The sequence below is a fragment of the Haliotis rubra genome, unplaced genomic scaffold (genome assembly GCF_003918875.1).
Source record: "Haliotis rubra isolate DU_JTF1 unplaced genomic scaffold, ASM391887v1 Scf25, whole genome shotgun sequence".
Lineage (NCBI taxonomy): Eukaryota > Metazoa > Mollusca > Gastropoda > Lepetellida > Haliotidae > Haliotis > Haliotis rubra.
This window is the reverse complement of record NW_025766558.1, coordinates 3702208-3725618: the sequence shown is the minus strand read 5'-3', so window position 1 is coordinate 3725618 and position 23411 is coordinate 3702208. Positions and strand designations below refer to the sequence as shown.

The 23411-nt window shown below is 38.3% G+C and overlaps 1 protein-coding gene across 1 annotated transcript in view; it reads right to left on the bottom strand.

The window, feature by feature from the left end:
• LOC124279323 overlaps positions 1–23411 on the bottom strand; it is a 133911-nt gene that overhangs the window by 68270 nt on the left and 42230 nt on the right. The window contains exons 18-21 of the mRNA XM_046715134.1: positions 23036–23181; positions 22609–22941; positions 22140–22282; positions 12692–12762 (exon numbers count right to left, since the gene is read on the bottom strand). Of these exons, the coding sequence (XP_046571090.1) occupies positions 12692–12762; positions 22140–22282; positions 22609–22941; positions 23036–23181 (693 nt within the window). The remainder of the gene's footprint in view (positions 1–12691; positions 12763–22139; positions 22283–22608; positions 22942–23035; positions 23182–23411) is intronic.

Below are 23411 nucleotides of genomic sequence, written 5' to 3'. Positions count from 1 at the left end.
ACCTGAAGATGTAACAGTCACACTTGGGTGTTGTGATCTTAAAGATAATGATGTACTTTTTGGCTTTTCACTTTCTTTTGGTATGGCGGTGAATTTCCTATAGCAAGTGGTGTGATAACCATGTGAATCATCAATGGCATCTAGATTTCGCAAGTATGTACACGCTGTTATATACTTTGACGAAGAGTTTTTTTCAAGTTTGTTTTTGGCAACTCCCTGTATAGTCTGCCAGGTTTTACTGTCAAAAGGTCTCACGGGCTCCTGGATGTCTGTGTCCACATGTAGAATGCATGTCAGGGGGAGATTACTCATTGCTGAACATTCGATTGATGTAATAATGTAGCACCTGAAACAGAAGAAGGGTTTATGATTAAGAGTTTCATACAGCAGAAGATAATAAATCATTAATTAATCACAGCTTAATTAATGATTAAATGGTTATTAATGTTTGAAACAACCGGATCCAGATTATTAATTTTCTGACAGACCTTATGTGTCCCTCATGTCGGGACTCCCTTCAGCTATACAGAGGTAACTGCAATCCATCCAGGATTCCATCATATTATTTGAGGTCATTATCATTTACTGGATCTGTTGTAAAAAAAGCATAAATCATTTATGCAAAGAATTTATCACCAACTTGAAAGCATAAGACCAAAATTGAAATCCAAAACATTTGACCAGCAGACGCATATAGAAAATACAGAAATAAAATTACTCGTTAGGAAAATAGTATCTGCTTCCAAAAGTTTGGCAAGGCCAGTGTTTGAATTGTAAGTTTAAATCAAGAGCAAATCCGTTTATTTACATTTTTTTACCTGTCATTTATACATTATTTCATTCCAGAACATTTAATAATGTAAATAGAAAAGGAATACTCACATAATAACCACAGAAACATCGATGAGAAGCTCCAAAACCACTGCACAATGACAGCCTGTGACATGTTTCCATAGTAAAAATGGCCGCCAATATGATATGTACCAGACAACTATTTACATGTATTTCACTCTTTATGACCAGCATGTGTTGAACCTAAATAAACTAGAAGATTTCTTCATGGAAACAATTTAGAAAGTATTAAATCTTTTGTTTACTGGAAAGAAAAAAACAACAAATGTTTACATCCCATAACTGGAACATCTGATCCAACATAATGGGTTTCCTCACCATGTAAATATTTTTATTAGTGTTAAATGTTGTTTGTCAACTACTACTTTAAATGGTAGAAGTAGTAGAAGTACAGTTAAATGAAATTTTTGCCCTAGCTATGTGTTAAGGACAAAAAAAATGTGGGTTCTCAGAATGGAAGAAACAAGAGTTATCTCCCTTTTCCGAAATTTAACTTTGACACCTACCTCACAAAACATGGTGTAGATCCATTAAAACTTTATAGAAAGGTATAATTCTTGTTACAAATGATTGACTACATATTTGTCAATCCAAAATGAGAAAAACATACTCTTCAATGGTTTATTTGCTTATATAGTAAAAAACGAAAGATGTGCATTTTACCATTTTTTATGTAATTTTTGTCTTTTCTGTGTACTGACACAGTAGTGAGTTCAAAGATGTACTTAATGTTATGATTTTATTAAAGCCAAATGTGTTGGCTTTCATATAATATATAATATGTCACCCTTTATTTGTATTTAATATGCAAAAAATCAACATTTCCAGTAGTGGGGTAGTTGGTGAAAAAATGCTGAGTCATGACTTCAGCGCCCTCTAGCGAAAATTGGTCAAGTTTTGACACGTAAGACTTACATATTCTGAAAATTCAGACATTTTCCCATAGGAACCAATGTTCAACCCTTTTGGACCTCTCGGGGTAAATAAATGGACCTTATCTCTTGGACTATATAAGACACTGTGTGATGATCACTTAAAACATGATGTTTTTGCGAACAGCAAAGATCCTATACAGCTGTTGTCCGATATACTCAATGACATTGCTGACCACGCTATTCCCAAGTCCTCTGCAATTCCACACATTCGTAAACCATGGTTTACTAATGAGTGTAAACAGGCCAGAAAAAGTAGGAAGAAAGCTGAAAAATTTTTCCGCAAACATCCTACAGTCCATAATTTAGACAAAATTAAAATTTTAAATGCCAAGGCTCGACGCGCACTTAAACAGAATAAGCGTCAGTCTTGGAGGAACTATGTTTCCAAAATAAATTCACGTACACCTATGTCCAAGGTGTGGAACATGGTCCAAAGAATAAAGGGCAAAGGTTCTAAATCTACTGTACACCATCTGAAGGATGGTGATAATCTCTTAACTCATAAAACTGACATAGCAAATAAACTTGGCGAAACGCTTGCCAAACATTCTTCATCATCAAATTATGTCCCTGAGTTTCAAAAACACAAGAAACAACAGGAGAAGAAAAGAATAAATTTTAACTCAGACAATGGTGAAGATTATAATGAACTATTTTCACTCCATGAGCTACATACCGCTCTTGAGCAAGCTCATGATACAGCAACAGGGGCTGATGATATCCACTATCAACTCCTGAAGCATTTGCCCGAATCGTGTTTGGAAACACTGCTAAATATATTTGATATGATATGGACTACAGGGAATTTCCCAACTTCCTGGCGTAATGCCATTGTAGTCCCCATTCCAAAACCTGGCCGGGATCATACCGATCCGTCTAATTACAGGCCAATCTCTTTAACGAGTTGTGTCTGTAAAACCATGGAACGAATGGTAAACAATCGATTAACATGGTATCTTGAAACCAATAACCTTATCACCAATATCCAATGTGGTTTCAGGAAAAATCGTAGAATCATTGATCATTTGGTACGTTTAGAGTCCTTTGTCAAAAATGCTATAGCAAATAAACAACATGCAGTATCGATATTCTTTGATCTCGAGAAAGCATACGATACCACCTGGAAGCATGGCATTTTGAAGGATTTACATGATTTTGGTTTGAGAGGCCGTTTGCCTCTTTTTATATCACAGTTTTTAAAAGACAGGCAATTTCAAGTCCGAGTGGGTTCTACCCTGTCTGACCATTATAATCAGGATCAGGGTGTTCCACAAGGAAGTATTTTGTCTGTCACATTATTTAGCATTAAGATTAACAGTTTATCCAAGGTTTTAAACAATTCCATTGATGGATCACTTTTTGTGGATGATTTTAATATTTCTTGTCGCGGTAAAAATATGCATACTATTTAACGGCAAATGCAGTTGTGTTTAAATAAAATAAATAAATGGTGTCTTGAAAACGGCTTTAAATTTTCTAAATCCGAAACTAATTGTATACATTTCTGCCGTAAATATAAGCCTCATAAGGACCCAGAACTATCTTTAAATGGCACTCCCATCAAAGTTGTAAAGGAGGCCAAATTCTTGGGCCTAATTTTCGATTCCCATTTAACATTCCTGCCACATATTAAATCCCTTAAAGCTAAATGCCTGAAGGCACTCGATTTGTTAAAGGTTGTCTCCAATTCAAAGTGGGAAGGGGATCAAACTACGTACGCTCCTTCACTTATACCGATCATTGGTACGATCTAAACTTTATTATGGTTCGATCGTATATGGCGGAGCCTGCAAAAAGCAACCTTAAACTACTTGATTCTGTTCACCACCAAGGGGTAAGACTCTGTCTTGCATCATTTAGAACCTCTCCAGTTAATAGTCTCTATGTTCAGGCAGATGAGCCTTCCCTTTCCCAACGCCGTATTAAATTATCTTTACAATATATTACCAAACTATATTCAAACGAATCTAATCCTGCATTTAACTGTGTCTTCAATCCTCTTTATGAGGATTTGTATAACAAAAAGCCTTCTCTTGTTCCGCCTCTTGGGCACAGAATTAAACCATTCCTTTCTGCTGCTGGCATTGAGCTGGAGAATATATCTCCTTCTCGTCTTCTTTCTTCTCCTCCTTGGCAATTGTCGAGGCCAGAAGTTGACTTAACATTAACCACATTTAAAAAATCCGAAACTAATGATTTACAGTATAAACAAGAATTTAATCAATTAAGAAAGAAATATAATACCTATAAATCCTTATATACAGATGGATCCAAGGACGGTGGCGCGGTTGCTTGTGCCACTGTCATTGGGTCCAAAACAATATCTTCCAGACTACCCAATGACAGTTCAAATTTCACCGCAGAAGCAAACGCAATACTAACAGCTCTTAAATATATTAATAAACACCGTAAATATAAACAATATATCATCTTTTCAGATTCTCTTTCGTGTCTTCAGGCTATTAAAAATCTTTCTTGCAAACATCCACTTTTATTAGAAATCATTGAATTGTACAATGAACTTGCTACTTGCCAATGCGACATCGTCTTTTGTTGGTTACCCAGCCACGTTGGCATTTCTGGGAACACAATGGCTGATATTGCTGCTAAGGCAGCACTCAACAAATCTCTGACACCACTTCTTATCCCATACTCTGATTACAAAGCTGCTATAAGATCTTATATCCGTGATCTGATGCAAAAGAAGTGGGATGCCCAAGTAGGTATCAATAAATTACATGAAATAAAACCCTATATCGGTTACACTTACTTGGGTTGTCAGTCCAGATTTGAAGAGGTCATCATACGACGATGTCGTATTGGTCACACAAGATATACTCACGAATACCTATTGAAAGGTGAGGATCCTCCATTTTGTATCCCTTGTGATGAAAGAATCATGGTTAAGCATGTCTTGCTTGACTGTGTTGAGTATTCCATCACAAGGGATAAATATTTTAAATCACGAACTATGAAGGATCTTTTTAATAGTATCAGTTCTCATTTAATTATTGCATTTTTAAAAGAATTAGATTTGTTAAATGATTTGTAAATACATAAATATTTTAAGATTGGAAGTTTGAATTAGTAAGTAAGATTGTTAGTGGCTGTATCCTCGAGGGGGGTTAAAGTACTGTAAAATTATTGTCCTCCTGAGAGGCAATGTAAGTCCCACAACATTCGAAGTAAATTAAAATGTTCCACTTTTTTAATCGTAGAATACCTGTTCTTTTAATGTATGGCTAGTTTTGCTAAATTGCTAACGGCTGAAGGGATGGTGTAAATCCAGCTAGGGTCCATGCAGGAAGCAAATGTACTGTAAGTCCCCATGGTCCCTAGTATGGTGATCTACCTTCAGTTGTTGGCGATCAATAGCCTGTTTTTTATATTGTATCGTCTTGTATTGTTCAAATGTTTTAGATTTAGTTACTAGTTTTATATCTATATCTGTGATACTCTAGTTATTTTACTGTCCTTCGTCGGCAGAATTTTATAATTTTACTTAAATTGTTGATATATTTATAACTTGCTTTAGTCACGATATGGCTGAAATATTGCCGATGTGACTTAAAATCTTAACTCACTCACTCGTTGACAACGGACAAGCTAGCCATTAAACGTCTTGTGTGTAACATCAACACAAGTCCCCGGCAGATGGGGGGATATTTGTGGCCTCACATTTGCTTGTGTTAGTCAAGTTGAATCTAAGTCGATGTAACACGTGTTCTGATTGGATAGAAAGAAGGGAGATCATTCGTGTTGCGATCTTTTGCCGCTAGGGGATTTTACGAGAACCGGGAAATATGGCCGTATTAGAACAGAGGTTCGTAGGAAGATATGACAAGTAACCTCTGTGTGAAGAGAATGGGCTCAGATGCAATGGATTTGTAACGGCCTTCGAGCAAACGGGCATGAGCTTAAGGCACTCCTCGCCCAAAACAAAATAATTTTCCTACAAGAGACAAAATTATCACCCAAATTCGCCTTTAAAATCCCAGGCTACAATTACATCAGGAAAGACAGACCTCGGCCAATAAACCTCCCAGGAACCCCAGCTGGGGGGCCTGGGGATATTTATCTCAAACAAACTAAACTATTCAGAAATTGATATTCCAACCACTAATCTAGAAGTCCTGGCTATCAAAACAACAATTAATAATAAATTACTAACCTTAATAAATATCTACAGAACACCTTCCATTAAACTTATATCTCAAGATTTGGACAACATAGCAAAATTCATAACGCCCAACACCTTTATCCTCGGAGACTTTAACTCTCACCAACCATTATGGGGCACCAAACCATAAACTGATAACAACGGCATTCTCCTATCAAACTGGCTAGACGACAGAAACGTCATCACCCTAAACGACAACCAGATCACCAGATACCCTCTTTCCCACGTCCAATCACCTACAGCAATTGATCAAACTATCACCGCGCCTACATTATCAAAATCTTGTCTATGGGAGGTACACTCAGACACCTGGGGCTGTGACCACTGCCCCATCAAAATTACCATATCAAGATTTCTTGCACCAGAACCACAAACAACCCCTAATACTACCCCCACCCCCAACACAGAAATCAAATACAACTTACAGAAAGCAGATTGGAACAAATTCACTAAACTATGCAAACAAGTAGACACATCTAATATTGATAACACCGATACAGAAACTTTTAACACACATCTCACCAACACCATTATTGACATAACAAATAAATGCATACCCACCTCTCGGACCACCCAAGCACAGAAAACAGTCCCATGGTGGAGCCCAGATATTATTAAAGCCAGAAAGGCACGGGAAAAGGCCCTCAACAAATCAAAGAGGGACCGATCCAAATTATATTTTGCCAAAAGACTCAGAAACGACACGAAACAACTAATCAAGGCAGCAAGAAAGGAATCTTGGAAAATTGTTTGCTCAACCCTGAGGCTAAAACAACATAACTCCAGGAAAATGTGAAAAAAAAAAATTAAGCTATTCAGGGAAATTCCAAAACTGTACTTCAACCAAACCCTCCGAACCTCCCCACAAATAAAGAAAAAGCTAATATAGCTGCTGCCCACTTTTAGAAAACTAGCAGCTCCACCAACTACACAGCACATTTCCAAAACATGGAACTCAATTTCCAAAACATCATCAAAAACCAACCACCCTACACACCAGAACCACTCACACCTACCCATGAACAAAAACATAAATATACACGAACTCAAGGCAGCCCTTAAACATAAAAAACAGTCAGACAACATCACATACACCATACTCAACAAACTACCACCAAACATGCTCAACTTAACACTCACATTATTTAACCAAATCATGACCACAGGAAACATCCCATCTTCTTGGAAAACAGCTAAGGTGGTGCCAATCTTAAAGCCGGGGAAACCCATCAACTCCCCAGATTCATTTCGGCCTGTATCACTCACTTCACATCTATGTAAAACACTTGAGTCTATAGTAAACAATAGACTAAAACACCAAATTCTAACCCATAACTTAATCAAGGAGGACCAGAGTGGCTTCACTCCAAATAGACAAACTTTAGATCATATTTTACATTTGGAGCATGATATAAAGGTAGCACAAGCACAAAAACAATACACGCTGGTCATTTTTATTGACTTTAGCAAAGCTTTCAACATGATTTGGCACAACGGCCTTATCCAAAACTTACAGGAAAATGCCATACACGGGCGTATTCTAAATTTCATACAGGCATTCCTTTACAATAGACCAATAATCGTCAAATCCCACATCAACTCACTAAAACAAACAAGTTAACCACCAACTTCCACCACAAAATAAACACAAACAAATCCACATGGGTCACATCTATCATAAAATCACCAATAAGAAAAATGCCCACATACTCAAATAATAAAAAAACATTGACACGGCCATAAACAGGCTAATTGCAGGCACTACAAATCTAAATTACACTTCATACAAACAAAATAGATTTCAGTTAACCATACCACTAATTGTCTTCCCCAACGTCCGCGCAACCCTCGCAACACAGCTGTCTCGCCTCTAAATGTAAACAAAGCAGTCACAAGCCCTCTCCTTCAAAGTCAAGCCACTTACCTAAGCCAGCTCACTCGCAGCACAAACCACCCAGCCTCGGTCCATGCCTCACCACCTCCTTCGCTCCCCCTACCCCATCCCCACCCCCAACCAACTTAACCCCTTTTTCTTTCCTTAATAAGCCCCCTTATTTAATACAGGTAGCTTATCTGCACTCACATCAGATGCCCCATATGCTATACATGTTTACATACCTACCCCACCTCACCTCCCACCCCACCCCCAAGGCCCCATTTACACTTATACCTACTATCGTTTAGTTTTAATCGCTACCTCTCTGTTATTAACTAATACTACGTGTATTTTTTCCTCTTTCCCTTTATAATCTCGGCTTTTTATTTATTTTCCTCTCATTTTTCTTAAACGTTTTTATAACTAAATTCTACCTAGGTTAATGCCCCATCATTTACATTTTTGGGGTATGGTGGTTTATTCCTTATTATAAACGTATTGATTATTATCCTAGATCCAACCTACCCCGTAGGCGACATTGGCTACAGCCAGGAGCCGACGTAAAACCTCAAATCATCATCAGCAGCATACATTGTCCTCTCCCACGTCCGCGCCCCTAGCAATCACTCCATCTAGATCCTGTTTCAACTATCACTCTCACCAACAATCTCCCACCTCTCCCCTCAGGCACGGACACCCACCCAATCTTCTTCACCAAACAAACTCGCCTTCTTTGCTCCCTCCCCCCCCCCCCCTTCTTTAAATCCTATTTGTTTACTTCTTAGGCCCCCTTATCTCTACTGCAATACAGCTTAACTGTATTATCTATACAAAGTCCACCTATGCTATACTTATTTCTCATTCCCTAGCAATTAGTTAACACTCCTTCTCTTAGTAAACCACAAACCACCTTTTGTTTTCCTTCCTTTTCCTTTATAAATTCGGCTTTTTGTTATTTTTCTCTTTTGTTCTAACGTTTCTATTAAAATTCATGTAGGTTAACGCCCCAGCATTTACATTTTTGGGGGTATGGTGGTTTATCCCTTATTATAACTTATTAATTATTATCGTGGCTCCAACCTACCCCGTCGACGAAATTGGCACCCGCCAGAAGCTGACGTAAAATCATCAAGCTCATCGTCGTCCTCACACATCACCCACTCTCTCATATAACCCAGTGCAACACCACCCAAGATCGTTTACTTACCACCATTACCTCTCAGATAACCTTTTGGGTCACTGAGTTATGTACTCGTGTGTTCATCTCAATTGGGTATCCTGATTTTCTTTTGAGTAACCAAATAAATTGTACTCACCTCACTCAAACTCAGTTTGGTGTTTTGCCATTTTCCATTAATTTGAAAACATAATAAAGTTTAAATGTTAGTGTTTGTTATATAAATTTGATCTGTAATATGAGCAACGATAAGAAAGACTGCAAATTGTCATGTTCATGTCCTGAAATAGAACCTCTCAATATACCTCAGTTATTTTATCTATCCACCGGTACGCAAGCTAAGATGTGACATTTTTGTGTGTACGCATGTAAGATCACATTTATTGAGCATTTACAAAAATTCAAGCGTAATTTACGCAGATACGCAGCTTATCTGTACCTCCACCCTCACAAACCCCTTACCGCCTTCTAGGCTCCCACCATACCCACCCACCCCCCACCCAATCTCAACCCTTTTTCCTTTCTTTATTAGGTCCCTTATTCATACCAGTACAGCTTACCTGTAACACCAAACTTAAGCCCAATTATGCTTTGCCACCCTACTATATCCCTCTCACCCCCACCCACCCAACCTTATTTACTATCTATTCAGTTCTAACACTTCTTCTTACCTAACAAACTGCTTTATCTTTTCGCTTTCCGTTTATAATTTCGGCTTTTACTTTATTTTCCATTATGTTATTCCAGGTAAGTTTAAAGCCCCTACGATTATATTTGTCGGGGTATGGTGGATTATTCCCTATTACTCCATTATTATATCATATATTTAAAACCCCACCTACATTGACACTACTAAAAGACTACGTTTAACCTCAAATTCAATCATTCTCCAGCCAAAGGTCAAGGCCAATCATCCCAGCTGAGCCACACTCGCAGTTATCGACACCTCTCCACGTACGGCCCCTATCTCACTGCCTTCAATGCTCCCTCTTCAACTCCACCTAACTTAACGCCTTTCTCCTTCCATACTAAGTCCCCTTATCTATAACATGCGGCTTAACTGCATCAAATTTATATAGCCCCACTATGCTTTACTTGTTCATAAAACTACCCTCCAACCCCCATGCATGGCCCCCATTTATACTCACTTTCAATTTTGTTATACCTCTATCAAGAGAAGAAATTTATAAATAGCAAATACTGCAGGGTTTTTTCACTTTCCCTTCATAATTTGGGCTTTTAATTATTTTCATCTCATGTTCTTACACGTTTATGTTCCAAATTCAGAAAAGTTAACTTCCCTTCACTTATATTTTTGGGTTATGGTGGTTTATTCCCCATTATTAACATATTTAGGAGATAAACCTAAATGAAAACTTTAGAGCTATTATAATTTCGTCATATACCTCTGATTTTCCCACACAGTAGGTTTATCTCCATGCTACCATGACAATTTTATGAACAATTTCAGTTAGAACTCTTTTTTTGGTTACGGGTCAATACGTGAAGCGGCCTCGCATTCCTATCTCAAGAGGCATCGCCCGAAACGGGATGATTGGTGGCAAACCGTCAATAACTAACAAACTCCAGATTCAGTAATAACAAATAACGTTTTGTTTTTTCAATGCATTAATAACCAATCATTAACTGATAAATTTGAAACCATATATCAAATAAGTTTAAAAGGCTTGGTTCACATTTGAAAATTCCACCGTCGACGCTTTCCCCACCAGAATAATGTCAGCAACCTCATGGCCTTGACCTTGTCTCGGAAGTCATTGTTTATGTTTACTTAGCATATTCGGAATTTGGAAAGATGCGACAGGAGAGCTTCTGACAGTTTGCGCAAGGTTAACCTGATTGTATGACTGAGATAGCATTTGATATCTAATTACTGGTACTGGTACAAAATTTAAGAGTAGAGGCGTTTTTGATGTAATGAGAAGTCTGCGTTGTGCCGAATTTAGATACTGTTGAATTTTGCGCCCTGTGATGATTTCACGAACCTCTACGTCTGCGTGACAGAAGAGTCACTGTGGTGGTGAATCTTACACACTCATGTGTGTACTTTGTGCTCAAATTCGATTCTACAGATATTATTTTCTACATTTTGGAAAGTGTTTTGTGACCTTGTGGCTTCAAAGTGTAGTGGATTCAAATTGAATCGGATTCGCTGGCATGTTCGCGAGGCTGTTGACAAAGAGCCAGATTTGTGGTGATATTTCCGAAAGGATGGAACATGACATGAGGATGTACCTCTGGCATAAACACGGTAAGGTAATCAATTATATTTTAATAGACTACTTTAGATCAAGCTACACTGCTTGGATAAAAGGGATCATGACAGATAAATCATTTTTTCAACGATATTATGTTTTTAGAAAAAAATATGTTGGACTTAACAGAACGGTTTTAAGTTAATTTTGCAGATTCTGTAAATGTGTTTTACTACCACTAAATTTGAAACCGTACAAAGTTCTAAAAAATATATCATTTTGTTTGAATTGATAACCAAACTGTTTATTATGCATTGACATAGTAGAGATGAAACCCCAGTGAGTGGAGCTAATACGCAGTTGCTGAGCTAGACAACCATGTTGCCATGCAGGCGTCATAGGGCATTGTTTCGAGAATGTGCTTTCGAACAAAATCACATTACATTACGTAAAAGGGTATTATGACGTATTTTTAAAGTTTGTGGTGCTGCATTCTAAAGGTAGGCCATTTATTTATGTGGACGGAAGGCATTAACATTTCTTCGGGTTCGATGTTAATGCATCCTCCGTTACCGGATCAAGATCAGTGGCGATATCGTTGACAAAAGCTGATAATAAACTTAAAAGATTATGTAGCAGTCAATTGCTTAATCTATTCTGACATAACATAGAATCAACGTAAATATATTTTTCTTGTTGGCTTTTTATGCAGAAAGCAGACGATGTTTTGATGTTGTTCGACTGAATATTTGTTTCCATGCTTTCGAAACTCTTTTGTATGTATAAACACCTATTGCATTGATTTACGCAAGTAGTGAGTCGAGCCCCTCCTCGCAAAATCCATCTTTAAAGACATATATGTAATTTCCGACAGCAAAATCGACGTAATTTATCAATGCATCGGTGTGTTGTTTGGTGTCCGCCATGTTGGTGTAGTGCATTACCGTAAACCATGTATAATTGCGCACGGAATATCAGAGACCTATATAACGTGATAATATACCTCTGAATGACTTTAATTAACCAATCACAATCCAGTGTTTATTGAAGTCATGGTAGAATCATTATCATATTAGCTCCCACCTACCCCGTCGGCGACATTGACTACAGTCAGAAGCCGACGTTAAACACTCATCATCATCATTATCATCATCATTATCTGACTCAAACCTGCTAAGACACCGAAACAAGAATCTGTATCGAAACGTCGCATCATCTGAATAAAGAAGTTGTTCATCCATAAAGTTTGTCCTTCACCAAACATGCCACTCAAAGACGTTAATGCATCATCATTCTGATATGTTATCATGTTGATACTCTTTATCTTGTGTAAAAGTGTATTCCAAATGTTTTATGTATATATTTTCTCTAACAAAACATGCGTTGATATATAAACCACACACTATTAAGATATGATTGCACATTTTAAAGATTAAATGGAATAAATGAAGTTACCTTTAAGCAAAGAAGTCGCTTTCCTGATGACAGAATTTGCTGAAAATATTCGACCCATTCCAAGCTGGAATCTGAAATGAATATTTCGTCAATTAGTTAGCAACATATTCAAACTCAGGTCACAGATTGGAGGAAAACCAAGCGAAAATTCAGAAATCAATTTGCCAGTAAATAGGTTTTCAAAGACCATTTGGCACCCTTGAAGAGCAACCTCCTCGTGGTGGGTGCTGGGTAACGATGATAGCTCTTCGCCTCGTGTGGACCCGGGGTCGAATGTATCCACAGCACTCATTGTTGGTTGTAGGATGCGACCGAATTGTACAACCTGTTTGCCATAGGTTGCACCCCTGCGTCGGTGGAGGACAGAATTCTGGTAGTTGAGTGCAAATGAGCCAGGAACCGTGTTTCTCTTGTCCAACACGCCACCTCGACACATACTTCACCTTGGGTAGAATAGGCCGGTACTATCAATCGGCTCGTTATAGGGGAAAATGTTGGTACATTAAAACTTTTTATTGGAATGTTCGTGCTGTTACCAAGGCTAAAGATTACGAACATTGCCAAGCTGCTCAACATATAGCACTTGATTGGCTACTGACCCAACAGTGTTGCCAGATGTGAACTTGGTCGTTATTCACTCATGATGAAACTCAAGGAGTTATTATTCACTATGGGCTTTGGATTGTCTTGGCTGGTACAAGGTGTCGAAAATGTTAACTGATTTCGGAATATGTTCAAACAACGATGTGTGGATATTGATACCAGTCATGGACTGATTATCTAGGGCAGTATTCTAAGTCGAAGTTTTATAGACAAATGAAAGAATTTCATGTGTATGAACGCTGTTTATCATCACTAAATGTTTCCGCTTATCGCATTGCCTGTTGTAATTACAAATTCCGTTGCTCAAATCATAATCTAATGATTGAAGTTGGTAGAAAATATAAGATTACACCAGAAGATAGATTATGTCCATTCTGTATAGTACCTGTGCAAGTTTCATATTTTATTACAGTGTCCATTTTACTCAGATCTGGGGGAAATATTTTGCCAAACTATTATTGTAAATCTCAATCTCCAAGCAGACGAGCCTCTAAAACGATGCCGTATCAAACTATCTTTGCAGTATGTTACAAAACTTTATTCAAATGAGTCAAACCATGCACACAAATGTGTGTTTAATTCCCTATATGAGGATCTGCATTAAAAAAAGTCTTCACTTATTCCGCCTCTAGGAATAATTGTAAAACCATATATTTTTGCTGCTAACATTGAGCTGGAAATTATATCTTCTTCACGTCTTCTTTCTTCCCCTCCTTGGCAATAAGTGAGGCCAGATGTTCAGACTCCCTCTCGTGTTTTCAGGCTATCACAAATCTATCTTGAAAATTTCCAGTTGTAATTGAAATTATTATCCCCCGCCGCGCGTTCAGTGCGAAGCGGGGGATATAGTATTAGGCTCCGTCCGTACGTACGTACGAATTGGACTATCTTAAGAACTCGATTCCTTTCATAATTGGTACCTAGGCTCATCACAGCATAAGAGTGAGTGAGTTAAAATTTATCGTCACATCGGCAATATTTCAGCCATATCGTGACGAGAACAATTAATTGGTACACATAGTAAGGAATAGTAAATTAAAAAAGCCTGCCTACGAAGGACAGTAAAATAACTAGATTATCACAGAGAATAATTTAAAAACTAGTAATTATATCTAAAACAGTTTAACTATAGTTGACAATACAATATAAAACCGGGCTATAGATTGCTAACAACTGAAGGTAGATCACCATACTAGGGACCATGGAGACTTACATTACCTTTGCTACCTGCATGGACCCTAGCTGGATTTACACCATACCTTCAGCCATTGGCGTTTATACCGAAAAGTAGCCATATAGTAAAATAACAAAATTTACTACGATTAAAAACCTGGTATACTTAAATGTACCTCTCAGGAGGACAATAATTTTACGCTACTTCAACCCCCTTTGAGGGCACAGCCACTAACAATCTCAGTTATTAATCTAAACTACCAACAATAAAATATTTCACTATTTACAGATCAGTAAGCAAATCTAATTATTTTAAAAATTCAACTATTAAATGATAATTAACATTGTAAAAAAGTTCCTTCAAAGTTTTGACATTGAAATATTTATCCCTTGTGATGGAATATTCAACACAGTCAAGCAGGACATGCTTGACCGTGATTCTTTCATCACAAGGGATACAAAACGGAGGATCCTCACCTTTTAATATGTACTCATGAGTATATCGTGTGTGGCCAATAAGACATTGTCGTATGATGACCTCTTCAAATCTGGACTGACAACCCAAGTAGCTGTAACCGATAGTTGGTTTTATTGCATGTAACTTATTGATACCTACTTGGGTATCCCACTTCTTCTGCATCAGATCACGGATGTAAGATCTGATAGCAAGCTTTGTAATCAGAGTATGGGATCAGAAGTGGTGTCACAGATTTGTTGAGTGCCGTCTTGGCAGCAATATCGGTCATTGTATTCCCAGAAATGCCAACGTGGCTGGGTAACCAACAGAAGACGATGTCGCATTGGCCAGTTGCAAGCTCATTATGCGATTCAATAATTTCTAATACAAGTGGATGCTTACAAGAAATATTTTTAATAGCCTGAAGGCAAGAAAGTGAGTCAGAAAAGATGATATATTGTTGATATTTAGGGTGTCTTGTAATATATTTTAAGGCTGTTAATATGGCGTTTTCTTCTGCTGTAAAAATAGAGCTGTTATCTGGTAAACGAGAAGATATTGTTCTGGATCCAATGACAGTGGCACAGGCCACCGCGCCGTCATCCTTGGACCCATCTGTAAATAAGGATTTACATGTATTATATTTACTTTTTAATTGATTATACTCTTGTTTATATTGTAATTCATTAGTTTCTGCTTTTTTAAATGCTGTTAGGTCAACTTGTGGCCTAACCAATTGCCAAGGAGGAGAAGAAAGAAGAAGGGAAGGAGCTATATTTTCCAGCTCAATGCCGGCAGCAGCAATAAATGGCTTAATTCTGAGCCCAAGAGGCGGAACAAGAGAAGGTTTTTTGTTATTCAAATCATCATAAAGAGGATTAAAGACAGTGAAATGCAGGATTAGACTCGTTAGAATATAATTTTGTAATATATTGTAAAGATAATGTTATACGTCGATGGTTAAGAGAAGGTTCATCTGCCTTGACGTAAAGACTGTCAACAGGAGAGGTTCTAAAAGACCCAAGACAAGTCTTAGGCCTTGGTGATGGACAGAATGTAGTAGTTTTAGGTTGCTTTTGCAGGCTCCACCATATACAATGGAGCCATAATCAAGCTTGGGGCGGACAAGTGATCTGTAAAGGTGTAGGAGCGTAGCTTGGTCCCCTCCCCACCTTGAATTAGACACGACTTTCAATAAATCGAGTGCCTTCAGGCATTTAGTTTTTAGAGATTTGATATGCGGAAGAAAAGTTAAATGGGAGTCGAAAATGTGACCTAAGAACTTGGCCTCTTTTACAACCTTGATGGGAGTGCCATTTAAAAACAGTTCTGGGTCTTCATGTGGTTTATATTTGCGGCAGAAATGTATGCAATTAGTTTTTGATTCAGAAAATTTAAAGCCGTTTTCAAGACACCATTTATTTATTTTGTTTAAACACAACTGTAGTTGTCGTTCAATGGTATGCATATTCTTACCGTGACAAGAAATATTAAAATCATCCACAAAAAGTGATCCATCGATAGAATCATTTAAAACCTTGGATGAACTGTTGATCTTAATGCTAAACAATGTGACAGACAAAATACTGCCTTGTGGTACACTCTGATCCTGATTATAATGGTCAGACAGAGTTGAACCCACTCGGACTTGAAATTGCCTGTCTTTTAAAAACTGTGATATAAAAAGAGGTAAACGACCCCTTAAACCAAAATCATGTAAAGCCTTTAAAATGCCATGTTTCCGGGTGGTATCGTACGGTTTTTCGAGATCAAAGAATATCGATACTGCATGTTGTTTATTGACTATAGCATTTTTGACAAAGGATTCTAATCGTACCAAATGATCAATGGTACTACGATTTTTCCTGAAACCACATTGAATATTTGTTACGAGATTATTGGTTTCAAGATACCATGTTAATCGATTATTTACTATTCGTTCCATGGTTTTACAGACGCCACTCGTTAAAGAGATTGGCCTGTAATTTGACGGATCAGTATGATCCCGGCCAGGCTTTGGTATAGGGACTACTATGGCTTTACGCCACGAAGTTGGGAAATTCCCTGAAGTTCATATTGTATCAAAAATATTTAGAAGTGTTTCCAAACATGAATCAGGTAAATGTTTCAAGAGCTGATAGTGTATATTATCAGCTCCTGTTGCTGTATCATGAGCTTGCTCAAGGGCAGTACGTAACTCATGCATTGAAAATAATTCATTGTAGTCTTCTCCATTGTCTGATGTAAAATGTATTCTTTTCTTCTTCTGTTGTTTCTGATGTTCTGAAACTCAGGGACATAATTGGACGAAGACGAATGTTTGGCGAGAGTTTCACCAAGCTTATTGGCAATGTCAGCCTTACCAGTTAACAAATTATCACCGTCCTTTAAATGATGAACTGTAGATTTGGAACCTTTGCCCTTTATTCTTTGTATCATGTTCCACACCTTTGACATCGGTGTTCGAGAATTTATTTTGGAAACATAGTTTCGCCAAGACTGACGCTTATTCTGTTTAAAACTGCGTCGCGCCTTGGCATTTAACATTTTAAATTTATCTAAATTATGGACAGCAGGATGGCGGCGAAAATATGTTTCTGCTTTCTTCCTACACTTCCTGGCCTGTTTACATTCGTTATTGAACCATGGTTTACGAATATGTGGAACCGCAGAGGACTGAGGAATTGTTCTGTCAGCAATGCCATTAAGGATATCAGAAAACGACTGAATAGGATCTTCACTGTTCCTAAAACGATCACGAGTTAATTGTTCAGCACACAGAGTCTCATATAATGACCAGTCAGCCCTGGCAAAGTTCCTTCTCGATAAAGGTGGATCATCACCAGGGTTAACTGTTTTGAGAATGGTGGGGAAGTGATCACTCCCACACAGATCATCATGGACCATCCATTCGAATTCATTATACAAGGTTGAATCGGTGAGTGATAAATCCAGGGAAGAATATGTTCCCGTAGCTGGATGTAGATAAGTGGCTGAGTCGTCGTTGAAAATACATAAATTGTTATCGGAAATGAATTCTTCAAGGATTTTACCTTTGGTATTAATATGAGCATTTCCCCAAAGCGGGTTGTGTCCATTAAGATCGCCCATGATGAGACATGGCTTCGGAAGTTGATCAAATAGATTTTGAAGATCGGACTTTTGAATATTGGAAGAAGGAGGTATGTACAAGCTACACAATGTCAGTGCAATGTGCAGGGTCAGACGAACAGCAACAACTTGAAGATCTGTATTTAGAGTGACAGGGCTATGAATGACACTCTGATGTACCAAAATAGAAGCGCCTCCAGTAGCTTTATCGCCTGGAGGGGAAAAAGAATGATAATCATTATACCTTCTGAGGTCAAAGTTATCAGTATTTTTAAGATAGGTCTCCTGGAGACACAATGCTGACGGTTGAAGATCTTGTATAAGTAAGTGTATTTCATTGAAGTTATTCCTCAGTCCTCTGCAATTCCACTGAATTAGATTGGTCAAGTGATTCATGGTGGCTTAATTGGAGTGAGTCCACGTGGATGTGAGGAGGAACTATTTCCCCGCCTGTCCTGTGAGGACAGTGTAACCTCCATATCTAGAGGTGCAAATGTATTCTGTGTTAAAACATCATGAGATGAAGGGACAATGGGTTGTTTGTCTCCATTTAATCTCTTTTTTTTCTTCTGTTTTGAAGTTTCACTTACTGGTTTAGAAACAGTCGTTTCAGCTTGATGCTCATTGTGATTTTCTGTTTGAGAAGCAGACGTAGAGTGTGTGACTTTCGGAATACTCTGAAGGGCTGAAGCAGAAGGAATTGGTTTAGGTGATGTAACCTATGTCAAGTCGGTCTGACAGGAAACGGAGGACGTTGCTACAGAGCGGGTGACTGCAGCAGAGTAGGTCAGATTTGATGGAGTCTGAGTTGATGGAGTGAACAGTTTCTTTGCCTCAAGGTATGAAATATTGTTTTGGCATTTGATTTTCAATATCTGTGATTCCCGTTGATACACGGGACATGACCTTGATGAGGCAGAATGGGGACCATTACAATTGGCGAACTTATACTCTTACTCACAGTCAGAACCATCATGTCGATCACCACAACGATGGCAGACTGAGGAGTTGCGACAGGATTGCGAGCCATGCCCGAAATGTTGACATTTAAAACAACGGAGTGGACTGGGGACATACACATCCACTCCGATGTTGAAATAACCAGCTTTGATAGACTTTGGTAGAGATGATCGGTCAAAAGTCAGTAGATACGTGTTAGTTTTCACAATAATTCCTTCTGTCTTAATCGTAAAACGTTTCACTGCAGATACACCTTGATCTGCCAACTCTGAAGCATTGTCCTCCTCTGACATATCAGCGAGACAACGTGCTCTGTCTCGGATAATGCCACGACAAGAGTTAGGCGTCCTGTGCACAGATACAGCAACCTCTATGTTTGCAAATGTCTTGATCGACAACAGATTCAGAGATTGCTGCTTCCGTGCACACTCGACAAGAAGCGAGCCACTACGGAGACGGGTAACATTTGTAACTTCTCCACAAATTCCGGAAATGGCCTTTGAAATTGCAAAGGGATTAAGTTTAAGTGGAAGAAAGTCCGAAACCTCAATAACAACAAATCTAGCCCATGAGTCACTGTTAGAAGACACATGTCCAGTAGAGAGATCTAATTCCTCTAAGCGTCTCTTTTTTTCATTTCTAGTTGAACCAGATAGTGGAAGTGCCATGATGAAAGGAAAAATATTCAGCACCCCTGCTCCCCACCCACCACGGAGTGTCAACAAGGACAGTGTCAAATAGCACCGGATATCCAGGATGCCGACACCAGGGATACAGGGTCGTTATACTCCAGAGAAAACAACACAAACAGCTGCATTTGTCTACCAATTACATGCCCGACTGGTTCGGCCCAAGACAATAAATTAGAGACATGCATCATTTGGCGGTCATTATCACCAGATTGGCCCATGAGCCACCGCCTTCTGGCAGAGGACTCTAGGCAAATGTATATAATACTATAAGTTTGAAATGCAACATTCGATATCAGCATTATGTAAATGTACATTAACATAAATTTGAATGTTGTCCATGCACAGGGCATGGCGTGCCCAGCCGATTGGTAGAATCGAGCCAGTTCTACCACCCGTCTAGGTGAAGTTAGGGCCGAAGTGGTGTGTTGGGCAAAGGAACGCTGTTCCTGGCACCTATGCCCTCAACCACCAGAATCCCTTCCTCCACCGACACAGGGGCGTAACCCACGGCAAACGGGTTGGTGGACCAAATATCCCCCCGGGTCCACAACGGGGGGTTGAAGTTCGCTTAGCGTGACCCAGCACCCACCACGAGGAGGTGGCCCTTCACGGGTGCCCACTCAAGAACCGTTCACTGGATTTTCTTCATATTTAAGACCAAGCTTTATCTAGGGAAGGTGCAGGGCCCAGTCTATTTTGGCGACCTTCACTTAATTTTTCAAGGTTACAGAGACACTTTGAAGATTTCAGCATATTAACCTGCAGGTTATGCTTGTCAGTGAGATACCTCAAGAACCATTCACTGGAGTTTCTTCATATAAGAAACCAAGCTTTATCCAGTGCTGGCGCAGGACCCAGTAGATTTTGGTGACCTTCACTTAATTTTCAAGGTCACAGAGATACTTTGAAGATTTCAACATGTTAACCCGAATTGTCAGCAAGATATTTCAAAAACGTTTCACTGGATATTTCTTAAATGACTCCCCTTAAATCTTTTTCAAAAAGCAATTTCTTTAGTACTATTTTTGCATATTTCATTCACTATGACATTCATGTCAAGGTCAAAGTCAGTCTTGAAAATATATGTGTGTTTGAACACCTAAAGAGCAAGATATCAAGAGAGATTGACTGGTCATGTTTTTGTTGCCATTTAACTTAAACTTTCATTACTTTATAACTTTGATTTGATAATTTGCGGCGGGGGATTATGTCACCTTAGTGAAAATTCTTGTTGATAATACAATGATCTTGCAACTGGCCAATATGACATCGTCTTTTTCTGGTTACCAAGGCATGTTGGAATCAATGGTTACAAGATGGCTTATGCTGCTCCTAAGGCAGCACTCAACAAATATGTGACACCACTTCTGATTCCATACTGTGATTACAAAGCTAATATTATATCTTACATCTGTGATCTGATGCAGAAGAAGTGGGTCACCCAAGTAGGTATTAATAAATTACATGAACTAAGACCCTATATTGGTTACACCTACTTGGATTGTCAGTCCAGATTTGAGAAGTTCAGTATACGCCGTTGTCATATTGGCCATTCAAAATATACACATGGCTATTTGCTTAAAGGCGAGGGTCCTCCATTTTGCATACCATGTGATGAAAGAATCACACTCAATCATGTTCTGCTTATCTGTATTGTTTTTTACATTACAAGGAAAACATTTTCAGTGTTAAAGTGTTAAGGATCTTTTTAATAATGTTTAGTATCATTTTATTATCGAATTTTTAAAAGAAATAGAACTGATTGATAGATTTTGATTCATATATTTTGTAGATAAGTCCAATTTTATTATTGGTGGTTCAAATTAAAAACTGAGCTTCTGAGAGGATTAACGTATTCTAAAATTATTGTCCTCCTGAGAGGATACGTAAGTCCCAAAACATTTAAAGTAAATTTTGATCTACCACATTGTTGAATCGTAGTATTATTGTTATTTTAATTTGTGGCTGAATCTATGCACAATTGCCAAAAGCTGAAGGGGTGGTGTAAATCCAGTGAGAATCCATGCAGGTTTCAAAAGTACTGTACAAGTCCCCATGGACCCTAGTATGGTGATCTGCCTTGATTTGTTGGCGATCTACAGCATATTTATGTATTGTATTGTCCAAATAGTGCTATTAACTTTAACATAACATGCTAGTTTTAATTCTAACTGTGAAAGTGTAGTTTTTTACTGTCCTTTGACGACAGGTTTTATCATATACACACATTTTTTAGCATCGTCAAAATTGTTCTCGTCACGATATGGCTGACACATTGCCGATGTGACGTTAAATATTAACTCACTCACTCACTCAAAGGCGATTTGGCATGTCAAACAAGACACTTTGCAGATATTCACCGTTATTGACACTAAAGGTCTGAATTAGTACCCCAGTAACACCTTCCGTTTTCAATATGATAAGTAATATCTCAGAAATTATTCATATTTACCCAAGTTTGGCCTTTTCTAAGTGTGAGAATGCTTGCTTAGGATATTTGGCTATTTTGTCCATCAGTTTGGTTGCTGTGTTGACACTGTCCATTATTTCCTTTTCTCCCACTGGCAAGGCCACGATACTTTCAGCAGATAGTTTCTGTAATTTCCAAATATACATGCTTTTATTATGTTTCAAAACACGAGCCGCATCTTCCCCTTTTTCATTTTAATGCCCCAAACCCTCCACATAAGAAACATGTATCAAGAGCCATTTTGAGTTTACCAAGTGTCTGTTGACCTCACAAATTGATGTTTTGTTTGTTTTTGTTTTTGTTTCGCACTGTATTCGAACAGTAATCGAGCTGTATGAAAGCTGTATGTAAAGAAGAGTTTGCAAAATATTCTATTTTTGTGAGCCTAACAAATGCATGTAACAGACAAGTGGTATTATTATATTATTGCGACGTAGAGATACCGTCTTACCATGTAGAAATTCAGGGCATCAGTGTTTATTCCTTCTACCAATGCTTGTGCATGATTCACAGCTTGCTGAAGACGAGTCACCCAAGGCATACCCTGGAACTGCTGAGTCAGCATATTTAGTTTCAAAACCGAGGAGAGGGCCGCATCTGTTTTCACTGGTAGATCCTTTACTGCGTTTGCAAGAGGCTCAAAGTTGCTCTTCGTTGTTTTGCCATCAGGTTCCAAAAACTGAGAGGTCATCTTAGTGGCTACATCAGTTATGGGCTTCATGATTTGTTTTGCCATGCTATCGAAGACCCCTGTAATGTTTTGGGCTAACCCAACGCTTATGTCCTGAAGTGGAAATTAGTTTTTGTCATAGGAATGTAACATTTGCTGGGTTTAAACAAAACATGAAAGGAAAAACTCGATTAGATTTTATACCTACCTTAAGCATGTTTGCATTGTACTCCAGTCTACCCTTGTAACAAATTTCAACGCGGAAGATGTCGAAGAAAAACTTCATCAAGCTGATGTGTACCTCGGCCCATACTTTGTTATCGATATCGATATCCACAAAACCGCTTAGAGGCCCTGAAAGTAGATAGATAGTGAGAAACAATATGTGTAATTGAGAGTGATACATGTTTGCATCTTATGGACGAACAGAAGCTGTTTCTAATTTAAATACACATGCATTGGTTTCAGTAACAGGGACGTTGTTTCAAACAAGGTAAAAATGGTTAGTGGTTGAACTACTAGACAGGAAAAACGTAATACATAGCGCAACTTGGTTACCTGGGTTTAAGCAAAATGCTATAAAT